Here is a 21,980-nt window from a genome sequence, read left to right on the forward strand (position 1 = left end):
TGCTAGGGATCCGCTCCCTGCTTGCACCTACCTTTATATAGCATCTGTCCATCGATGTGCAGATGGGCGGGGGGTAGGGACGCAAACTCATGGAAAAAGTTCAAACTTTGATAGAACGGAAGGGGCACCCGGACACTGACAAGACATACTCTAAAGTGTAAACTCTGGAAGTGGCCCACCGTAACAGCTAATACCTATTCGTATGCACGCCCAGCGCATGATCAACCGCCAAGGTTTTTGCTGCCAAGATCGAGCGTTTGAGAAAAAGCTTGATGCGAATTTAATGCGAGCCCAAGTAAAGGCACTCAGTGAGAGAACACTTGGGTCTTTGATTTCACAAAGCGCAGATTGGCCAATGCCCGGGGCGCCTGAGATTGATAATGCTGATGTGGATTTGGGATATTTGGATAGATTAAGGGAGTTTTGCCCGTCCAAGCACGTCGGACCCCTTTCCCCTTTCCTCCCTCCCCACGGCGGCCCTCCCTCTGCACAAGACAGACGCTAGCCCGATAAGGCGGCAGCCATCTCGTTCTCGTGGAAATAGGAAATCCCGATAAGAACCGCGCAAACCACGACGTTTTGCGGCGTGTGTGCGCGGGTGCGGGCGCGGGTGCTGAAGAGACTTGAGAGAGCCCTGTAACTTCCATGTAAGTGACAAGTGTAACGCTGTAAGTGTAAGGTATGGTGGGGTTTAGCCGCTATCGATAACTGAGTCAAAGGGGTAATCCAACCTCACTCCCCAACAGCTCCTTCCATCTCTCCAACCCGACCCCATACCTTGCTCTAATCCCATGTCGTGGGTACTTGGGCTTCTCTCCAAGATACCTTCTCGGGCAGCGGCAAACGGCTGTACTCGTTGACATTTGATCTATCCATCTCACCCATCCTAGATGGGATGGATCTCGCTGTGCAGCCACACCCCCTCCCCCTCGGAGCTCTTCAGCCAGAGGCAATCACTATCGACGACATTAGCCGCCGCCTTAGACCCGATCCACGCTGGTCTGACTCGATTGACGTTCCATGTCAATTCGCGCCAATTCAGCAATGGATGCAAGCAAGCTTAAGCTTTTTCACCCGATGTTGGCTTCGATCCGTCAACATTTCCCGCGCCCGCGCCCCACCCCACTCAACTCCCCTGCCTCCGCTGCCCCTTGAAGACCCTGGATCGTCGCCGTACCTGACCTGACCTGACCTGACCTGACCTCGTGTCAACCTCGACGTGCCGAGTCGTAGGCCGACGGCATTGCTTGACTGGGCCTACTACTTCCGGAACAATGATGGACGGGGCAATGGGGCGCACCCCAGGCGAGTACCTGTGCGAGTATCTATGCAGGGCTTGGCACCGTACATACTGTACAAAAGGTACAATACAGCACAGCATAGCACAGAAAAAAAGAGCATAAAAGCACAGAACATCACAAGCACGCACATCAGGCCGTGCAGCACGTGGGGATTGACGTCCAGTACTCTAGAGACAGAAAGCTCCTCTTTCCCGACTTCCCGTCTTCGAACCCTGCTCTCTGTCTGGCCGACCTGGCCTGGCTGCAAGATTGATCTGGAAGAGTTCGAGACCTCCGGCTCTGTATAGGCACGAGCCGAGAACGCCAACCGACCCTGCCATGTTCTTTCGCCATATTGCTTGCGCATATTGAGGCTGCTGCCCGGCCGGCTGCCACCTTAATATAGAAACACTGAGAGTGGATTCTGCCACCGATCGCCGCGTACCACCAAGTTAGAAACCCCAGGGCTGGGAGTCGGCCGTCGGTTATGTCGATGGAACCGAGCAAGCACCAAGCAGAGCGTCTTGGACCCTGGGAGGCAAGCTGCAAGCTTCCTTCCTGGTGCGATGTACATACCGAGACCCACTGCCTGGCTCTGGTCTGCGGGGGCTAGGTGTTTGTATGCGTGCTTTGGCGATCTTTGGTTTCGGCATATAAGCTGCTACGTGAATCCACGCCCTCGTGCTCTGACCCGAGCCGGAGAGGGAGCCTTTACATCCACGATGCCGACTTAGTCCTGTCTTGTATACCTGCCAAGCACCCAAGCACATCTCGAGCTGTAGCAGAAGCAGCAGCACAAGACCCGAGTCTTTGCTGTTGCCTCAGCCACAGCCGCAGCCGCAGCCATGGCGCCCATTGCCCTGACCCCTGACAGCTCGACTGCGAGCAATTCCGGCGACAGCCTCAACGGCTACTTCCACGTCGCCGATGGCGCCGGTCCTGCCAATGGACATACCAACGGCCACTCTATTGGAGCGACCAACGGTACTAATGGTTACGCCAATGGCAGTGGCTCTGTCAAGCCCGAGCCAATTGCTATTGTTGGCATGTCCTGCCGTATGCCTGGAAATGTTGCCACCCCGGCAGAGTTCTGGGAGCTTTGCACCCGCGCGAGATCCGGATGGACCGAGATACCCAAGGAGAGATTCAACAACAAGCGTTTCCAGCACCCCAATCCAGGCAAAGGCGGCGCTTTGAACCCCGTTGGCGGCAGCTTCCTCAACGTCGACCTTGCTGCATTCGATGCCCCCTTTTTCGGGCTCACCGAGAAGGAGGCCATTTCCATGGACCCCCAACAGCGTCTCCTGCTCGAATGCACCTTTGAGGCGCTCGAGAATGCTGGAATCCCCAAGCATACCATTGTTGGCAAGGATGTTGGTGTTTTCGTCGGTGGCTCGTTCCCCGAGTACGAGTCACACTTGTTTAGAGATTCCGATACTATCCCTATGCATCAAGCGACTGGTGAGTAGCAGCAGCAAAGCCCCTGCCCAGAAGACGATGAGAATCTAACCAGCAACCTCCAGGTTGCGCATACGCCATGCAGTCCAATCGCATATCGCATTTCTTCGACTTGCGAGGCCCAAGCTTTACATCTGATACCGCCTGTTCATCGAGCATGGTTGCTATACACTTGGCTTGCCAGAGTTTGAGGGCCGGAGAATCTACCTGTGCACTGGTTGGCGCTTGCCACTTGAACATGCTGCCAGAGTTTTGGATATCCTTCTCGACTTGCAGGTAAGTCGCTTCCACATGTATGGCTAAGGCTACGCAAAGACGAAGCTAACCGTGATTTCAACAGATTGCTCTCAGACACTGGACGTTCGTTTTCCTTTGACAACAGAGGTACCGGCTTTGGCCGAGGTGAAGGCTGCGGAATGATCGTCCTGAAGCCACTTTCCCAGGCGATCAGGGACAATGACCCTATCCGAGCAGTTATTGCGGGGACTGGCCTCAACCAAGACGGGAAAACCCCCGGCATTACGATGCCAAATGGGCTAGCACAAGGTTTGCAGCTATCTGCCCATGCCTCACCAGGACTTGACTAACCCGAATGCTAGAGGATCTCATGCGAAAGGTCTATAGAGATGCTGACTTGGACCCTAATGCCTGTGGCTTTGTCGAGGCCCACGGTACGGGCACTAGGGTTGGCGACCCAATTGAGGCAACAGCAATCCACAATGTGCTGGGCCTGAACAGGACACTGCGCGATCCTTTATGGATTGGCTCTGTGAAATCCAACATTGGCCATCTGGAAGGGGCCTCTGGTATGTTTGCTCCTCGCTTGTCCATACTTCCTAGTTCTGACACCGCTGTTAGGAATCGCCGGTGTTATAAAGGCAGCCCTGATGCTCGAACGAGGCTTTATTCTCCCAAACTACGACTTCAAGGAGCCAAATCCCAAGATCCCATGGAAGGCGTGGAATCTCAAAGTTCCCGTTACGCAACGGCCGTGGCCTAGAGGGAAGAAGTACGTCAGCGTGAACAACTTCGGGTTCGGCGGTACAAATGGACACGTTGTCCTGGAAGCCGCTCCTTTCAGGGGACAAAAGGCCACTGTTGCTGGTGACGAAACGCCCGAAAAGGCAGGGCAAGGGCGGAAACTCTACGTTCTCACAGCCAACGACAAGGCGGCTCTCACGCAGCTGCTAAAGAACATTGTCATCTACCTCGAGCAACGTCCAGAAATCTTCCAGATGGATCTCACCAGTAACATGGCTTACACATTGGGGCAGCGCCGATCTCTTCTTCAATGGAGAGTTGCTATTCCGGCTGCCAACTCCTTTGAACTTATTGAAGCGATCAACGGCGAAAAGGCCACGCCCGGCAAAGAGATCGAGCCCCTCCGGCTTGGCTTCATATTTACCGGCCAGGGAGCACAGTGGTACGCCATGGGGCGAGAGCTGTATGAACAGTATCCAACCTTCACCAAGAGCATCGCCCATGCCGACAGGTATTTGACCGAGATAGGAGCCGAATGGTCGCTCATTGGTACGTTGTTTGGCTGCATGTCTGGAAAATATGTGTTGCAGAAGACTAACCACAACCTGGGAATAGACGAGCTGAGCAAAGACGCGAAGACAAGCAAGGTCAGCGAGGCTCACATCAGCCAGCCATCGTGCACTGCCATACAACTGGCTCTTGTCGACCTTCTAAGAACTTGGGGTGTTCACCCCAATGCCGTTGCTGGACATTCGAGCGGAGAGATAGCCGCCGCATACGCAGCAGGCATCATTGACTTCGAATCATCCATGGCCATTGCATACCATCGTGGCAGGCTCATCCCCATTCTCAAGCAAAAGTTCCCCGATCTTCGAGGCCGCATGATGGCCGTTGGCGGCAGCAAGGAGGAGTTTCTGCCCCTGATTGAGGGCTTGACGGCAAAGGAAGCCAGAATCGCATGCTACAACAGCCCTTCAAGTCTCACAATCTCAGGAGACGAGCCTGCCATTGCCGAACTCGAGAAGATCTGCGAAGAGAAGCAACTGTTCAATAGACGCCTTGTGGTTGATGTTGCATACCATTCCCATCACATGAACCTGGTTTCCAAGGAGTACCGAGCCTCCATCGCCAAACTGCAGGCCCCGGTTCCAACAGATGTCCGGTTCCATTCGTCCCTGTACGGACATCTGGTTGACGGCACCGAACTCCAATCCAACTACTGGGTGGACAACCTTACCTGCGCAGTGCGCTTCAACGAGGCGCTTCAGAGCATGCTCGAGCCGGTTGGCGACTACAAGTATGGTGTCAACATGCTCATTGAGCTAGGCCCTCATTCGGGCCTTCAAGGACCAATCAAGCAGGTCTTGAAGGAGGTGGGCGGCAACGCTCCAAAGATACCCTATGCCGCTGCCATTATCCGCAAACGCGACGCGGTTGAGACGGCAATGGAGCTTGCTTCGAGTTTGTTCACCAAGGGTGCCAATCTCGACTTTGGCGCCATCAACTTCCCCAAGTCTGCAAAGCCGCCAGTCTTGCTAACCGACTTGCCGCGCTACCCCTGGAACTACTCGTCCAAGTACTGGCAAGAGTCTCGCATGACACAAGTCCACAAGAGCGCAACTGGCGCAAGAAATGACATCCTCGGCACCCTAGCCAACTACTCGAATGACCTTGAGCCCACCTGGCGAAACATTGTCCGCCTGGATGACCTTCCATGGCTGCAGCACCACAAGGTCCAGTCTTTGACAGTATTCCCAATGGCCGGCTTTATTACGATGGCCATTGAGGCTGCATCACAGAGGGCTACAGACAGAGGCCGCCAATTCGACAAGTTTGAGCTGAAAGACGTGTCCGTAACCAAGCCCCTCGTCATTACCGACAAAGACATCGAGATGACTATCACCCTCCGTCCTCACCAAGAAGACACTCTTGCCACGTCTGAGACATGGGACGAGTTTCGCATATGCTCGTGGTCTCATGACCAAAGCTGGACAGAACACTGCGTCGGTATCATCGCCACTGTTGTTACCGATCGCAACGACGTGGACAGTGATAGACAAGCTCTGAACTCTAAAGCGCTTAACCAGGCCGCTTTCTTGTCTGCTAGCCATGCTGAAGGAGCCTCGATTGCTTCCGACAACATGTACGAGAGTCTGGCGGAGGCTGGCGTGGCGTATGGGCCCACCTTTCAGGGAGTTGCAAACTGCCAGGCGTCCGATACCCATGCCGTGGGAGACATTGTCGTCCAAGATGTCGCAAAGGAGATGCCAAACGGTCATCTATCTGATTCTGTCATTCAGCCGGCATTCCTTGAATCTCTCATCGAGATGTACTGGCCTATTGTCGGGGCTGGCCGCCGGGAAGTCGACACCGTTTATCTTCCCTCCTCTGTGGATCGTATCACGATCAAGTCTAGCATTACTCGGATCTCTCAAGCGCCAGGCAGCATCGTGCGCGCGGTCTGCACAGGGGATATTGCTTCGGGCACCCCCAAGCCAACTAAAGTCAACATGACTGCGGTGGCCGGCGAGGGTAGCTTCGAGACCCTCATTTCGTTGGAGGGTCTCACGATATCTCCTATCATCGATGGCGACGCCCAAGTACATCTTGGCGATGCCCGAGATCTTTGCTACAAGCTTGAGTGGGATCAAGTCTTTGAGGCCGGGGATGTTCATCTTCAACTTCCAGCTGATTCCAAGGTTGTCATTGTTCACGAGGACTCCAACTTTCAGGATCTCGTGGCGATGGATCTGGCAAATGCGTTGGAAGAAGCCACTGGGGCACTTCCCGAGGTCGGAACCCTGCAAAACGTTGATGCTTCTGGGAAGATTTGCGTTTTCCTGAATGAGCTCCATCAGCCGTTCCTTGCTACTCTTTTGCCTTCCCAGTTCTTATCTCTTCAGAAACTCCTGACGGGTGCCCAAGGTGTTCTGTGGGCGGTCCGCGGGGCGTATGACAAGTCTTCCAACCCAGACGCCAACATGGTAACCGGTCTGAGCAGAACGATTCGTTCAGAGACTGCAATCAAGTTCGCAACATTGGACCTAGATGCCGAATCACCGCTCTCAGAGACCGACACCACCAAGGCTATCTTGCGGGTCTTCCAGGCTGCTTTTGGCGTAGAGTCGACGGCCACTAGCGAGCTAGAGTTCATGGAGAGAGGGCGGTCGTTTTTCACCCCTCGCATTGTAGTGGATAATGAGATGAACGAGTACGTCCACAAGCAAACGAACCCTTCCGCCATCGAGCCACTGCCATTTGGAGAAGACGACCGGTCTCTGAAGATGGAGATTTCTGCGCCTGGTGCTGCGGACTCTATCCACTTCATTGACGACCAATCCATCGAGGAACCTTTGGAGGCAGACGAGATTGAGATCCGGGTGAAGGCAGTCGGTCTAAACTTCAAGGATGGGCTGGCCGCCAAAGGGCAAGTCCCAATTAGCGACGCCGGGGCCGAAGCAAGCGGAGCTGTGACTGCGATTGGTGCTGGCGTTACTACCGTCCAGGTCGGTGATCGAGTCGCGGCGTTGACACGAGGCGCCTTTGCAACACGCACGCGGACCAAGGCGGCTCTGGCATTCAAGATTCCAGCTGAAGTTTCTTTTGAGGGTGCTGCGACATTGCCACTGGCTTATGCCACTGCCTACTACAGCCTGATTGAGGTTGGCCGTCTCACGGATGGCGAGACTACCCTCATTCATGCTGCAGCTGGTGCCGTGGGACAGGCAGCCATCTGCCTTGCTCATATGGTGGGAGCCGAAGTATTTGCCACTGCTGCGGATGCCGAGGAGAAGGACCTTCTTCAAGCCGAGTATGGACTTCCAGCCGATCACATATTCTACAGTCGAAACACTTCATTCGGCAATGCTGTTCGGCAAGCCACCAAGGGGCAAGGGGTAGACGTCATTCTAAACTCCTTGACCGGCGACGGGCTACGAGAATCCTGGAACTGCCTGAGCAAGTTTGGTCGCTTCGTCGAAATTGGCAGAAGGGAGCAGAACTCGAAGACTCCCCTTGATCTCTCCAGTCTTAACAGCAATGCCACCTTTACCTCAGTTGACCTCATGGCCCTTTTGGCCGAGCGGCCGAAGGTGATAAAGCGCCTAGTTGCTGATGTTTCCCGTCTACTGAAGTATGGAAAGATCAGACCTGTGACTCTGGTCACTGCCTTCTCAATCTCCGACGTTGAAACCGCACTCAAGGCCGAACAGGCAGGCAGAGGCGCGGGCAAGCTCGTGGTTGTGTTTAACGAGCAAGACATTGTCAAGGTATGTCTTCAAATATGCACCTGTTCGTTTTTTAAAGCTGGTTCCTAACGCTGTCGATGTACAGGCCGCACCGTCAAAGAAAGTTAAGCCGCTTCTCCGTTCTGATGCCACTTACGTCTTGGTAGGCGGTACCGGCGGTCTGGGCCGAAGCATGGCCCGATGGATGGTAGCAAAGGGAGCAAAGAACATTGTCCTTGTCTCCCGAAGTGGATCCATTGCTGGCAAGGTGAAGGAGCTCGTCGACGAACTTGCAGCCGCTGGTGCAAACATTCTTGTCCGTCGCTGCAACGTGGTGAACAAAGCCGAGGTCGACGATCTTGTCCGCTCTGGGCTTCAAGGGCTACCTCCAATCCGCGGTGTAGTTCACGGCACGATGGTCCTCCGTGTAAGTGCCACATTACCTTCCATATCTCTGGGGCAGCCACACTGACAAATACTTAGGATGTTCTCTACGAGAAAATGGCGTGGGAGGACTACACCAAAGTCATCGAGGGCAAGGTCCAAGGTGGTTGGAACTTCCACCACGCGCTGAAAGACTCGCCACTGGACTTCTTTGTGGCGATTTCATCCGCTGCTGGTGCCGTCGGAAACCGTGGCCAGGCTGCATACAGTGCTGCTAACTGCTTCCTCAACGCGTTGGTGCAACATCGCCTTTCTCGGGGCTTGCCTGCGTCGTCTCTCGACTTGACGGCTGTCTCAGACTCTGGATACCTGGCCGAGGACCTGGAGAAGGCTGCAGAGGTGGCCAGAAACCTTGGAAGTGACAGTATCTGCGAAGCCGAGGTGCTTGCTCTGCTGGGTGCCGCGATCGACGGTACAATGTCGTCGACCTGCAACAACCATACCATTACCGGCATGCGCATCACGGCAAGCATGCGGCCCTTCTGGACTGAAGACGCCAAATTCAAGGCCATGCGCATCGCGGCTGAAGAGGCGGCGGCGAAGGACGCGTCCCTAAACGCCGTGGTCTCGTTCAACGCGGCACTCAAGGCAGCCAAGTCGATGGCGGAAGCCGAGGAGATCGTGTGCCGGGGACTGGTGGACAAGATATCTTCAGTCCTGATGCTGGATGCCGAGGACATGGACGTGACACGGTCGCTCTCGCACTATCCGCTTGACTCGCTCGTCGCCATCGAAATCCGAAACTTTATCACGCGCGAGTTTGAGGCCAACCTTCAAGTCCTGGAACTGCTTTCAAGTGGCTCGATACAGACGCTGGCTAAGGGAGTGTGCGGGAAGAGCAAGATTGTTTCTTTCGCGGCTTAAGGTCCGCCGTGTGGAATACATTCGATATTGTGTGTTTTGATTGTAATTATGATGGAAGCCGCAGTGGACAAACACAAACTATGTTGTGCCCGTCTTGCCGCGGCCTGTTCAGTTTGGTGCACATTTCTTTTCTTTCTCTTGGCTCCTGCCTTCATTTAGATGTTGCAGTCGATGCCTCGCTGGATTCAGGTTTTGTGCGGGACATGTACTGGACTCCCCGGCTCCCCTTTTGGTTTCTGATGCTATTTTGATCCCCAGTTCATATAGATGCGTCTTTCTACTTGGTTACAACTTTCACCCCTACTTAGCTCTAGATATTCATTATGCATATATATGCCAGAAGTTATGCTACTTCCTTTGTATCTCTTGTTATATTATCTAATCTGTTGGATTCGCGCCCCATGGGATACTTCCTATCCGCGGGGCTGGCCGCAGCAGATGACATGACCAGCTCAGGTTATATCTCTACTCTGTGTTTCTCTCAACACTTTTCCCGCGTAAATAAAACTCCCCAATGGTTGACTTGGCCCTATAAAATCCCATGCTGTATCACCAGGGGCGATACCAGAATCCGGTTATGGGCAGTAGACAGTAGGTTGATGGCCATCAAAGTAATTAGGTAGCTGCAACATATTCAGTCACAAGAAGCCATCATCCGGCCTTAAAGATTCATCTGGGACCGGTGTTCAGAGAAAAGAACGCATCGTTTTGTAGTTGTGATTCTCAGACCTCCCTCTAGGGCACTACTCTAGCTACCTAAAAGCTGAAAAAACTTCAAGTAGTGACTTGTAGACTGTAATCCTGCCATGTGTGCATATCAATACGCCCTCGATGAAGGTAAAAAGCACGACGTTTTTGGGGTGGAAAACGAGACGAGTAAAAAATAAAAGCAGAACTGGGCTGGTTTGTGCTCGAAGAGTACGTTTCCCCCCGGGAGTTTAACCTTCCTTGTTCTCGCGAACTAGGAAGAGGACTGTTTAATATCCTCTCCCAGCTACTTTACATGCCCGGGGATATGATATCAGAGAGCTAGCTGCCCAGCCAAGTAATCACAGGAGGATATCCCGGAAGGAGAACCACCCGCCAAGTCCGACGTTATAGCGCACTCAGCCTGTCTGTCCCAGCCGAACAAACTACCATGTGCCCCCGCAGCCCCCAACCCATCGAAAAGAAAAGCAAAACCGTCCTCCTATGTACTTAGTTGTGGAAAGGCGCTTTAATTAGAGCGCAGCCTGCGTAGCTGGCGGCTTCTCGGTCGGCGCGCCTGTCGACAAGGGCCCCGGCGCCGATGTCATGTCCACCTCCCGGTGCGTCGTCTTCTCGTGCTCGGCCGTGGCCGCGATGGGCTCGGGATTGGCGACGGCGGTAGTGCCAGCGGCGCCACCCAGCGGAATAGCAACCTGGTAGAGAGTCAGTTAATGAACCACCGATTTTTGGTTCAATGAGGTCTACCTTGAGATTGCCAGCCTCGATCTCGCGGGCCAGCTCCTCGAGGCGGCTCGTCTTCTTGTAGCGCTTCCAGGCAGGCAGGCCCGAGTCGAAGACCTCATCCATCTCCTCGAGGGTGTAGCCCTTTGTCTCGGGGGCGAGGAGGGCCATGTGCACAAAGGCAGCCGCATTGAAAGCACCAAAAATATAGTACATCTTGTACGAGATGTTCCACAGCAACGGCGGCACGCCAAAAGCCAGCACCATGTTCCAGAACCAGTTGGACGCCGTGGCCAGCGACACGGCCTTGGCGCGGATCTTGCTTGGGAAGATCTCGGCCGGGTACGTCCACGACACGGGGCCCCACGTGGTCGCGAACGTGGCTACGAACAGATACGAGCACGCCACGATGGCCGACGACACGGGCCGGTTGTCCAGCACGATCCACGTGATGTCGCTATTGTCCGCGTTGCGCGTCAGGTCTGTGTTTGCCTGCCCGTAGTACTGCTGGAGTGCGCCTGGTGCGTGTGTACATGTGTGAGTGTGTGTTTTAAGTCACACACGGTTGGTAATATAACTCACCAGAGATGAACAGCCAGGTCATCATGCCAAACGAGCCGAGGATCAGCGACGGCCGGCGGCCCCACTTGTCGAGGAACACGATGGCGGGCAGCGTCAGGACGACGTTGATCACGTACTGGATAGACGCGGTGGCCAGAGGGGTAGCAATCTGTGCACCTTCCATAATGTACACAATGTAGTACCTAGAGAGGGGATTCCAACACAGGTCAGCTCCGATTGGACACGCCGGGCAGCTGGGTCAGGCCGGAGCGTTGGAGTAGTTACATCATGATGTTCATTCCGCAGAGCTGGGACCACCTATGTGTGTGTGCAAAGCCGCGGTTAGCTTGTTGTTATCACTACACATTTATAGATAACCGGAATTCAATAATCGTTGGGACGCACATCTGAATGCTCATGCCGAGGGCCACGCGCTTGAGCATCCGCGGGGCGACGAGAGCCTTGAAGGAAGAGGTAGCCTGCTCGCGCTCGAACCGTAGAGCCTCCTCGATCTCCTGGTACTGGGCGAGCACCTTGGGGTGGTTGATGTCGCCGTCGCCGTGGAGCGAGGCCAGCACGCGGATAGCCTCCTCCCAGCGGTCCTTGGAGGCGAGCCAGCGCGGGCTGTAGGGGAAGAAGAAAAGGCCGACGAGCAGGATGAAGGCCGGCACCATCTGAATGCCCCACGGGATGCGGAAGGCCGACTCGGGCTGATTAGGGTCGCTCGGGCCGCCGCCGACCTGCGCAGCGCCGAACTGGATGAAGAACTGGATCAAGATGCCCCCTTCTCCGTCATCAGTACTGATATTTCTCACGAGAAGATGTCGTGTCAGAAAGCTCACAGGTAATGGCCCACTGCTGCAATGAGACGACGCGGCCACGAATCTCCTTGGGGGCGATCTCGGACTGGTAGACGGGGACGATGGACGAGGCGATGCCGACACACAGGCCGCAGATAACGCGGCCGGTGCACAGCATGCCGATGTTCTGGGACGCGGCCATGAGGATGGAGCCGAAGATCCACAGCAGGCACGAGATCTGCAGGGCGACCTTGCGCGAGTACTTGTCGGCGATGAATGACGACACGAGCGAGCCGACCAGGCTGCCCGCCGGCATCGACGCCGTGATGGCGCCCTGCCGGTACGACACGGGGTTGCCAAAGTAGCGCTTGTACGCCTGCGTGCCTAGCACCCCCGACATGGAGCTGATGTCGAAGCCAAACAGCCCGCCGCCTAATAATAATTGACATGGCTAGTCAGTCTACGCATCTTTGATTCTTATCTCATCTGGTCTGGTTTCTGATCTGATTTTGATTTGGTTCGATTTGATTCTGTTTTGGGCCCGGGTCTCGGCCCTTCTTTCAAATCACATACCGATGGCGGCAAACGAGCAGATGAAGTAGACATTGCTGGCTTGATACATGGTGGGCAGAGGTTGGATTTCGGTCACCCGGCTGCCAGTTGACGAGGCGACGATCGTATTCGTTAACAAGGTGCGGAAGGTGCGCGATTCCTATTCATTCATTTGCCCGAAGGCCAAGATTAGAAAAAGGTTGAGCTTCCTCAAAGAAGCGGAATCGGAAGTGAGATGTGTGTGCGAGGAGGAGGGGGGTGAGAGGCGGGAGGAAATTTGTATAGATGTGAGCCCTCACCTTTTTTTCCCTTTGAAAGGCGAGGTGTGTGGTTGGTTGCTTGGATTGTGGAGGAGAGTGGGAGGGAAGGAGGCAGCAAATAATTAAATCTACTGAGGTATTATTATGAGATTTGTATCCCGAGGGTACACACAATTTCTGGGTCTGCTGCTACCACGCTGCAAGAGCTCCTCTTTCACGTCCAGACGAGAAATGATTAGTACGCACCGTGTTAAGCTGGCGAGGGCAGCAGATCCCCGTCGACAGCGACAGCGACAGCGACAGCGACAGGGGGGAGGGGGGTGGGTGCCGTCGGCACAACACGCACTCCTCACCCCCTCCACCCTCCACCCTCCTTCCCACCTCGTACCTAGCCATCGGTTTCCGGAGCCAGTAGATTTCTAGGAACTACCTTAGGTACTACTTCGAAGGGCTCGGTATTAACCCACTGTGGGGTTGCACGACCGAGTATCCACACCTGTCTCGGGTCACGCTGCCCAGATCAAACCCCTACCGCTGCATGCGCTCCCTAAGGAGGTAGGTAGGTAGATGGGCAGTAGCAGTAGGCTACTACATGAGCTGGGATGAAAGCCAGGCCACCCTAGCCCATCCGCCAAAGTAGCATGCGGAGGAGCAGCAGTGTAGCAAGTAGACGACATGGCACTGAGTCAGAAGAGAAAACCGGGTTTGCAGCGAGAACTCTTCCCTCTCCGTTCTTCCCTGCTGCTGCTATTTCTGCCTCAGCACTATGACACTCCGGGTGATGCTGAATCTCATTCGCCATCCGAAAAAAAGAACAGAAGAAAGCCAAGTCGGCAGTGAAGCGGGGCAGGCCATAGCTAACAAAGATGCAATAATTAAATGGAATACGCAGCCCCAAGTCTCGTGTGAACTTGGCTACAGTCGCACCTGGAAAACATATGCCGGGACAGGCCGCAGGACCCATCGATTTTACAACGTCAACCACAATGAAAGGCTCCCTCCTTCTCTGCCAATGGCGCGCGGCATAGCTTCGTGGAGAAATGTTATCGTCAGCTGGGCCCGATAAACATCTCGATATATAAATATATATATTGCTGGGGAGGGTCTAATTGGGCCTATCCATCCATAGGAGGGGGGAATAATTGCAAGATTCCAAAACAATTTAATAACACGCCGGCTGCCACCTGCCGACGGCGGGGGAGGGCGAGCGGGCCGTCGTCGAGCGAATGGGCAAAAAGCGCGAATGCTATCCCATGTAACACATATTGCTCCACCGCGTATAGCTATCTCACTCTCTGTTTTCTCTCCTGCCAGAGGTGCAGATATATCTATCTGGCTGTAGTCTATCATCTATCAGTGGCTTCTCATTCTCCCGCCAATCGTAGAGACGGGCGCCAATGCAGGCCAAGGCAGCCAAGCTTCCTGGGTGTTCGTCGCCTGCGACCCTCCTCTCCCTGTTGGCAGCAACCTTAAAGAGACCCTCTGTCCGTCCATGTCCATTCTCATGCTAGCGAAGAGAGATAGACGGTCGGGGGAAGAGAGAAAGCCTTCAAACCGCGCTGACGTTGTGTTCAAGCGAAAGCGCGCTTTTACTGACTAAGTCTAGCGCCGCCTGGGCGAACGGCAGTGGCTTTTATTTTCTTTCTTCCCTTTCGGCTTCAGGGGGGCCTGAGACAGCCAATTGCGGGGGCTCGGCTGGTCCAGGGTCGTGCCCCGCAAAAGCCACCGAGCGGGAGATCGAGCGAGGTGGTGGGGTTGGCAGGTGCTTGTTTCGTGGTCAGTCCTCAGGCGCGTGTGCGGCGAAGAAGCAAGGCGGCCAAGGCCACCGCGCCTACCTACAAGTCTAGGTAGGCAGTTGACAGCGAACCTAGCGTGGGTGGCTGTCTCACATCTACTCCTTGTCCCAGGGAGCAAACACCGCTACTGCACCTCTCGATGCCGCCGACCGACCGACCGACCGAGCACAGAGCCGCCGTGGGTTCGGGCCCGCTGCTTGCCGCTGCCCGAGAAGGCATCTAATCGCGCGTGTTATCTCAGGTTGGACCCGACGAGGAGCAGAATTCTAGCTGGTGGCACTGTATTTTGTACTCTGGGACCAACAAGACAAAAACTTGCTAAGAGGAGTCGCGTGGGCGGTGTCATGTCTCGCTCCTTTCCTGTACTTGGCCGGGATAGCAGCTTTGCTTCCTCCTTTCCTAGGATCACAACTTTCCTGTCAAAAATGGAACAGAAAAACGGCCCATCACTGCCTAGAACGTGCAGCGAGCAGCGCAGCAAACCTGGGCTGGGCGAGCATCTCGAGAGGGGCCGGCAGCAAATTGCGATGCAATTGGAAGCCGAATTGCTGTGTCGTCCAAGTGCGGCCGAAGCAGCGCCGCATGCAATGCCCTCCCCAGGACCCCTCCCCCATCCCCTCTGGCGCCAGCTTTTCGGCATCGGTAAAACGACCTTGTCTTGAACCAATGATTGCCCAAGATTCGAAGTAAAAATTGTCCAAGCTTCGAAGTAAAAGGCAATGATATTGAGCAAAGCTATCTCTCACTGACTAGATATTGTGAAATATGGGGGTTTGCAAGGAAGTTTAACCGATGCCGAAAAGCTGGCGTCAGAGGGGATGGAGCTCCCCCTAGGGAGAATGGAAAGTGCACTGAAGCTTGTTTTCTCTGTTTCGTTCCGGACGCCCCGCACTTTCCTCGGGTCACAACCCGCACCTCCCCCGCGGTTTGAAAGGTTAGTGCGATACAACCAAGCCACCACGTGACTTTTTGATGAGAACCTGCTAGAAAAGTGACTTCAAACCCCCTGTATTTCAGGCTTATATCCCTTGTTCAAACCCCTGCAAAAGTCAACGAGCTAACATTTCAAACCCCGGGGGAGGTGTACATAAAGGGAGCTACCATAGGACGCTAGGGTAGTGTGCATCGCCAGACAAGGAAGCTCCTTCTGTCGACGAGCAATCCTTTTTTGCTGATCTCGATGGTGGCCCTAACTTAACCTACATGTCGGTGGAGTCTTCTAGGTTGGATGGGATCCATGAAATGACCTGTCAAACATCCCTAGCGCATCTCCCCACGCTGCTGCTTCGGCTGTCCTTGCATATGGCACCGTAGGCAGGCGCTGGGTGGTTTCCATGGTTTCTTTGGGAATCGACCATCTATCACCCCCATCCTACACTGTGGTGTTTGGCAAGTCGAGAAGCATGCATACCTGGGCAGCTAGACGTGGAGCAGCAATTCAACGACTTTTTTTCCCCCATGTGAAAGCCGAGGGAGAGAGGGCGACACGAGCCGAGCTTGCAGAGCTCGGCCGACCCCGAAACCGAGTCTGGATGTTCCCTCAAGTCCGAGCCTTTTGTGTGCACATTTTTTTGGGTGCCGCAGCAGCGGCATCGAGTATGCAAGTACAACTATCAACTAGGAGAAATGTCTGCCCGCCTTACGCCCTCTCGCCTTCCAATGCTCCCCAGTACCCTACCAACTTGGGTTGCCACTGCAGTTTGGCGCCGTCCAAGAATCGGCCTCAAGCGGGAACGTTACCTTTCCAGACTACCACATAAACACCCCCCTGCCCCGACATTTCTAACACCGCTAGGTATTGCAGAATAGCTATACATTATGTAGTTCATAGCAGCGTCTCCACGCAGAGGACTAGGATAATGTCATCAGCCATGATAATAGCTATTCTATACTGCTTCAACTCGAAAGCTGTCCATCCTCCAGCAAATTGTTGCAGTACCCGTAGCACGCCGACTCTCTCCACAGCCACACTAAAGCGCAGCATGCAGTGAGAAAATATGGTGGCAAATGCCGAGTGATCATTCAGGCCTGTCAAAGACAGGGAAGTATTTGCTGCACCTTTCGGCCGGCAAATTCCCCCCGATCAAAGAAGTCTGTAATAAGAGTCAGTAGTATATGCGTTTTGCTTTCAGCACAGATGGACTGCTGCCAAGAGTTTGAAGACATTGTTGCCATCCCGAGGTCAGCCACTAGCTCAGAAGCAGTGGGAAAAAGTGGGGAAAATGTGCCGGGGCTCAATTAGAATGACCAACTTGGCCGCTGATGCACTCCGCCGAGGAAGAGTACAAGAAAAAAGAAGCAAAGAGGAGGTGCGGGTAGCGACAGCATTGACATCGAACATGCCGAGCTGAGGGCTAGTCGCTCTATACTAGTACAAATATAGTCTGTGCAAAGTAAGCAGTGCCTAAGACGCAGTGACTGTGACAACAAAAGGGGGTAAAGAAGGCCGTGCTCGGCCTGCCAGCGGCATCGATGAAGGCTCTGTCAAAATAAGAGCAGGAAAATCCCGAGACAGAAAGATGATAGGTATCAAGATGAGTCCTCTCCTCAACGCCAGGTATGCCGACATATTTCCGTACTTCAATTCGAGGCTGCCTGCTAGGTAAGTAGCGTGCCCGTGATATTCATCGTCGCTTTTCCCCCCAAAACGCCATTATGGTTCATCCTTTGTTCGCCGAGTGTTCATACATGTCGTAAACGTAACAGAGGCAGCCAAAACTATTAGCACCGAGGCGCTATTCTAGCAGTCTCATTCCCAGATATTCGAATATCGCCACTTGAGAAGTTTAGCGTTGCTTTGGCGGGCGTGGTCGTCGCTTAGACTTCGAGGACGCCGAGGCCGACGGCGCATCCTGTTCAGCTGGGAACCGGTATTGAAACGGATCCCTCTGTGCTGACAGCCTTTCCAAGTGGGCTCGCTGCCATCGGAAAGTTGAGTAGTTTCCGCCCAAGATGACACCCAGGATCGTCTGGCCCTGTCGCTCTTCCGCTGACATGCCGTCCAGCTGTTCCATGCGGTCTATAAGCAGTGAGTGGGCCCTCGAGAATTGGGCCGCAATCTCGTAGAAGTTGCGGGAGCCCCCGGAGATGTCATTTGCCGGGTTGTTTGGATCAATGATAGAGAGCCGGTCGTAGTTAACATAGTTAACCGAGCTAACCTTATGCTGCAAAGGAAAATGCCGACGAGTGAGGGGGTCAGCATATGGGCGGGGAGGTAAGGGCAGAGAATGGAGAGAATAGCGGCAATAATCACCTACCTTAGGTATATATTTGGGGGGGTCGAGACATATGGCTAGGTTAGTGTAGTCGAAATTGTTTCCATATAGATCCAAGAACTCCAGGAGGAGTTCTCCTAGGTGGTGTCTCGGATCCATGTTTCGAGACTGGACTTGCGGCATCATTTGCAGCATACTGACTACCAGGCAGGTGACTGAAAAGCCCCCTATGCCTCCATTGACAGGCTCGTTGAGACCTCGCATGGCAAGAAAGTGCTTAATAAGCGTGACCAAGGCCGGCATGGCGGGATATTGGTTCTTCCAGCCTTTGAACGTCTCAAGCGCAGTAATACCCGTCGAGTTCTCAAACGAGATATCAACCTTGAGGCCCGTCGTCTGGTCAACGTACTTGACAATTGGCACCTTGGCGTGCGAGATGACTTCGACATTGCCTTCGTATGCCTTGCCGTTCTTAACCAGCATCTGTTGGAGCGAAAACAGAACCGATTTCTTGTCGTATTTCGCGACCCCGGAATTCCTGAAAGAGTCAGACATGAAAACCAAGTCCATGTCTGCAGTGGGCAGGTAAAGGCCCGAGGGATACGATCCGAAAGGATAGAATTCGGCATCTTTACGAAAGACCGCGCGGGAAAACTGCTTGAGGTCCTGGATAAGTGCTTCGCGAAGCTTCCCCTCGAACTCACGAGGCTTGACAAACTCGTAGAAGTCAACAATGTCTTTATGAAGCCTATAGGAACGGATTAGCCAGCTACATCGTCTTCATACGGGAAAGTACGCTTACCAGACGCCCATTTTTGGGGTGGTGGAATGGTCGTCCACCTGCCACGGGTAAGGGTTTTCTCCCTCCTTCTCGCGCCATTTAGACAGGATGAGGCCACCAGCCGGAGCCCTGGCCGACTTCTCAAGAGATGCATGAGGAAGTTGGTTGTACTCGCCGTATGTACGCTTCCGGCTGTTGCGCGAATTGAGGTCGTCGTCATTTCTGGCTTCGGACTTCTTACGGAACTCGACATCCCGGATTTCCTGGACCTCGTCGTCGCTTTCGTCCAGATCGAACGAGATGAAGTCCTCGGCCGAGGTGGGAAGAGAAGGCTTGATGTCCTTGGCGGGGACGCGAGCCTTACGGATCATTTGTACGACATCCTTCTTCTTTGTCTGCACGCCAGCCTCTGCAGGAAGCGCGCTGTAAGGATCAGAGTTGGACCACTTGGGAACTGAGTCGCCAGACGCTGCCTGGCTTATACTTAACCGAGCACGCTTGTTACTCGGCTCGGCCGGGCCATCTGCTTCGTCACCCGAAATGTCCATTTCGGCTTCGTCGCTGTCAGTTAGGTCGATGATAGGTCTGTACGTAACTCCACCCTCTGTACTGAAAAGCTCTTGCTCGGTCCCGGTGGAGTAGGAGGCTTTGAGCAGGTCGCGCTCCGCGGGAATCCAGGAGTGCCGAGGTCTTCTCTGGCCATTTTCTTGCTGCCAATGATGCCTCGGTCCGCCAATCTGGTTTCGGCGGTGCTTAGGTCCACGATAGCCATCGGTATATGACTGCTGTATTCCAGGTGGGGCATCGGCGCGGAAAGTGAATGAGCCTTGAGGGGGTCGGTACGTGTCACGCGTTGCTGGAGGCGGCAGATCGCTGGGGAGAGGCGGCGGTGCATAATTAGGAGGGGGAGGGGGGGGTGGGTTGGCAGCACGAGAGCCCCGATCTGATCTGCGATAATCGCCCTGGGAAGGGAATGGGGGAAGGGGACGATAGCTTTCACCAAATATTCTTGGATTTACGGGAGGGCGCTGTGGAAGGGAGGAAGGAGGACCAGTGGGTCGGGAAGGGCGGGGTGGGAGGGAGGATTGCGAGCGGCCGTCGTGGTAGTCATCGTCGTGGTAGTCGCGATACGATGACGACCGGTAGGAGTCGCCGCCATTAGGCGGATAGCGATCTCGATATGACATCGTGTCGTCAATGACGCCGCTCTGACTGTACGGTAAGATGAAGACCGGCGATGCGCGAAATCAAGGAAAGGTTGATGCGACCGCGGTAAGAATTCTTTGGTTTTGGGCACCGAGCTTTTTTTTAGGGTGGGGGAAAAGAAAGCCTGCAGGGCTACAGGGAAAGGAAAGAAAAAGGGCAAGGCTAGTCTACTGTGGTCGCGTGCAAAAATAAAACCCCCTTGTCAGGTACCTGTAGGGCAAACACTTTACGCGTTTTTGACTCGGCATGGGGCTTTTTATTACCCATCACACCACAGTACTCCAGCTTCCCCACTAATACTGCAGCACTAGTGGCAGCCCGAGCAGCACCCCCCTGGCCAAGTGAGATCATTTGAGATACTAACTCAGTGGTACAAAGGTATCGTATCCACTTATCCATACACACTCAACTAATGCACGACATTCGCCAAATTTGCTGCCTTTTGTAAATATTACTTCGAGCGCACGAGCCATGCGCGAGTTGTCAGTATCCATATTGGCCTCAACTAGCCAATTATACGTTGTGTTTGTATATATGTCGTGCATTATTTGAGTATGATGATGCGATGCAATTAGTACTTCACATGCCTATCTAGGTTGTTGCAAATGTACTGAACGAGTGGATATGGTACGGATAACACGCCACCTGGGAAGGAACCACCTAAGGTGAATTTGCTCTTGCTGGCTGCTATCAATTTTTATAGCTGTGTAGACTAGAGTTTTGCAAAGTAAGTGAGAAACTGGAATTGTTAAATAGAATAGCTAATGATTCGCGCACGGGCTTAGCTGTAGGATACGGAGTATTTCCGGGGTGGGATTCCACGGATAACGGCAGGATCTTACCTCCAATATAAGGTACTATACTTTCCATTACCATACCCCCCGCCCGATCACCCAGGCTAGGCGATCACTTTTTAACCAAAGCACTACAACTTTGAACAACCGTAGCATAGTCAATTGTGAAGCTATTTACAAATAAAACATAGCAAAATGTAGCTAATTAGTCGCTTAATCCAGATATAGTACCGGCACCCTGGTTGAACTCCCTCATCTGGTTATTCTTGCAGGTGGAATGTCGTCATCTGCAGCGTTATCCATATCGTCTTCTTCATCCACCTCTTCTTCTTGTGGCTCTGCTTGAGCCGCATTTTGAGCCTCAACTTGAGGCTCTGCAGGAGCCTCGCTACCCAGTAGTATGGTAACTAAAGTTATGAACCGTTTATTCGTGTTTGGAATTTTCCTCCCTTTCTTTGGCTTCAAGCGTTCCAATTCGGCCTCTAGGGCTTTGATTCGTGCCTGCTTCAAAACCAACTCGGCTTGAAGCCCGTCAACTGCTCGGACGGCCTTTCTGAACTTCATTCTTGTGCCCGGACTAGCCCCCATGCTCATATCCGTTATCCGGCGGCCTGATATGGGGGCATCAGGGACTTCAGGGAGGGCTGGGGGTTCCGGGGTCTTTTTTCTGTCTTATGGAATCTCTGGGTGACGCAAAGCCTTTTGCTTACTAATAGGCCAATTTCCGGTCATTCGCCACCAAGATTTGATGGTTCTTTATGTAAATCCTTCCTCCCTGGCTACCTTGTAGCAGCGAATGAAGTTAATCTTATCAACCGGTGCTGCGTCAGTTAGACTAGCCAACTTGGGCAGCTCACGCCTATAGTAAGCTTTGACCGTATTGAAAGGTCCGTTGTTAAGTGGTTGTAAGCCGTGAGTTGTGTGGGCCGGTAGGAAACAAAGATATATATTGTTAAGGAAGCATATCGTCATGAAGTTATTCTATATAATAAATATAAGAATATGAGTCGAAAGAAAGCACGGGACTTATCTCGTACAGTTGTATGGCTGCCGTGGCCATCAAGAATAATGAGGCGAGCCTCACTGTCGTAGCCTAATAAGCCGTTGGTTTGTGGAACAAAAATATCCTCAAGGCAGCTGATCGCGAGTTTGTTATCTGTCCAGCCGTTTTCGCTTGTAACGAAGCTCCAGTCGGCGATTTTGTTCATTTCTTCCTCAAACTATTGCGTTTGAAGCTCTTTCCCTTTGAAAATACTGCCTGGATCAAGTAGTTTGCCGTCTGCACTGATGCATTCGATTATGGTGCACCAGCCACGGCCCTGGTCACTTTTGAG

General features: G+C 53.6%; 3 protein-coding genes across 3 annotated transcripts; 1 reads left to right on the forward strand and 2 right to left on the reverse strand.

Annotated features, from left to right (window-relative positions):
- Nucleotides 1-2,125: 2,125 nt before the first annotated feature.
- Nucleotides 2,126-9,253, forward strand: B0T26DRAFT_653762 (polyketide synthase; the record flags this gene model as incomplete). The annotated part of the gene is made up of 8 exons (XM_060438488.1): nucleotides 2,126-2,741; nucleotides 2,804-3,014; nucleotides 3,079-3,284; nucleotides 3,338-3,544; nucleotides 3,597-4,268; nucleotides 4,335-7,987; nucleotides 8,052-8,372; nucleotides 8,429-9,253. The coding sequence occupies 8 exons, from the start codon at nucleotides 2,126-2,128 to the stop codon at nucleotides 9,251-9,253; spliced, it is 6,711 nt and encodes a 2,236-aa protein (XP_060292521.1).
- A 1,220-nt stretch (nucleotides 9,254-10,473) lies between these two features.
- On the reverse strand, nucleotides 10,474-12,664 carry B0T26DRAFT_742773 (general substrate transporter; the record flags this gene model as incomplete). The annotated part of the gene is made up of 6 exons (XM_060444164.1): nucleotides 10,474-10,653; nucleotides 10,706-11,199; nucleotides 11,264-11,445; nucleotides 11,648-12,026; nucleotides 12,085-12,474; nucleotides 12,616-12,664. 6 exons carry the CDS (start codon nucleotides 12,662-12,664, stop codon nucleotides 10,474-10,476), a joined length of 1,674 nt encoding a protein of 557 aa, XP_060292522.1.
- Nucleotides 12,665-17,327: 4,663 nt separating this feature from the next.
- B0T26DRAFT_399226 (uncharacterized protein) lies at nucleotides 17,328-19,949 on the reverse strand. The gene is made up of 3 exons (XM_060434798.1): nucleotides 18,668-19,949; nucleotides 17,908-18,613; nucleotides 17,328-17,814 (listed from the first exon to the last, which is right to left on the reverse strand). Exons 1-3 carry the CDS (start codon nucleotides 19,831-19,833, stop codon nucleotides 17,437-17,439), a joined length of 2,250 nt encoding a protein of 749 aa, XP_060292523.1. The 5' UTR covers nucleotides 19,834-19,949; the 3' UTR covers nucleotides 17,328-17,436.
- Between the last annotated feature and the right edge of the window lie 2,031 nt (nucleotides 19,950-21,980).

This window comes from Lasiosphaeria miniovina (assembly GCF_030549165.1).
Source record: "Lasiosphaeria miniovina strain SMH2392-1A chromosome Unknown B0T26scaffold_6, whole genome shotgun sequence".
NCBI lineage: Eukaryota > Fungi > Ascomycota > Sordariomycetes > Sordariales > Lasiosphaeriaceae > Lasiosphaeria > Lasiosphaeria miniovina.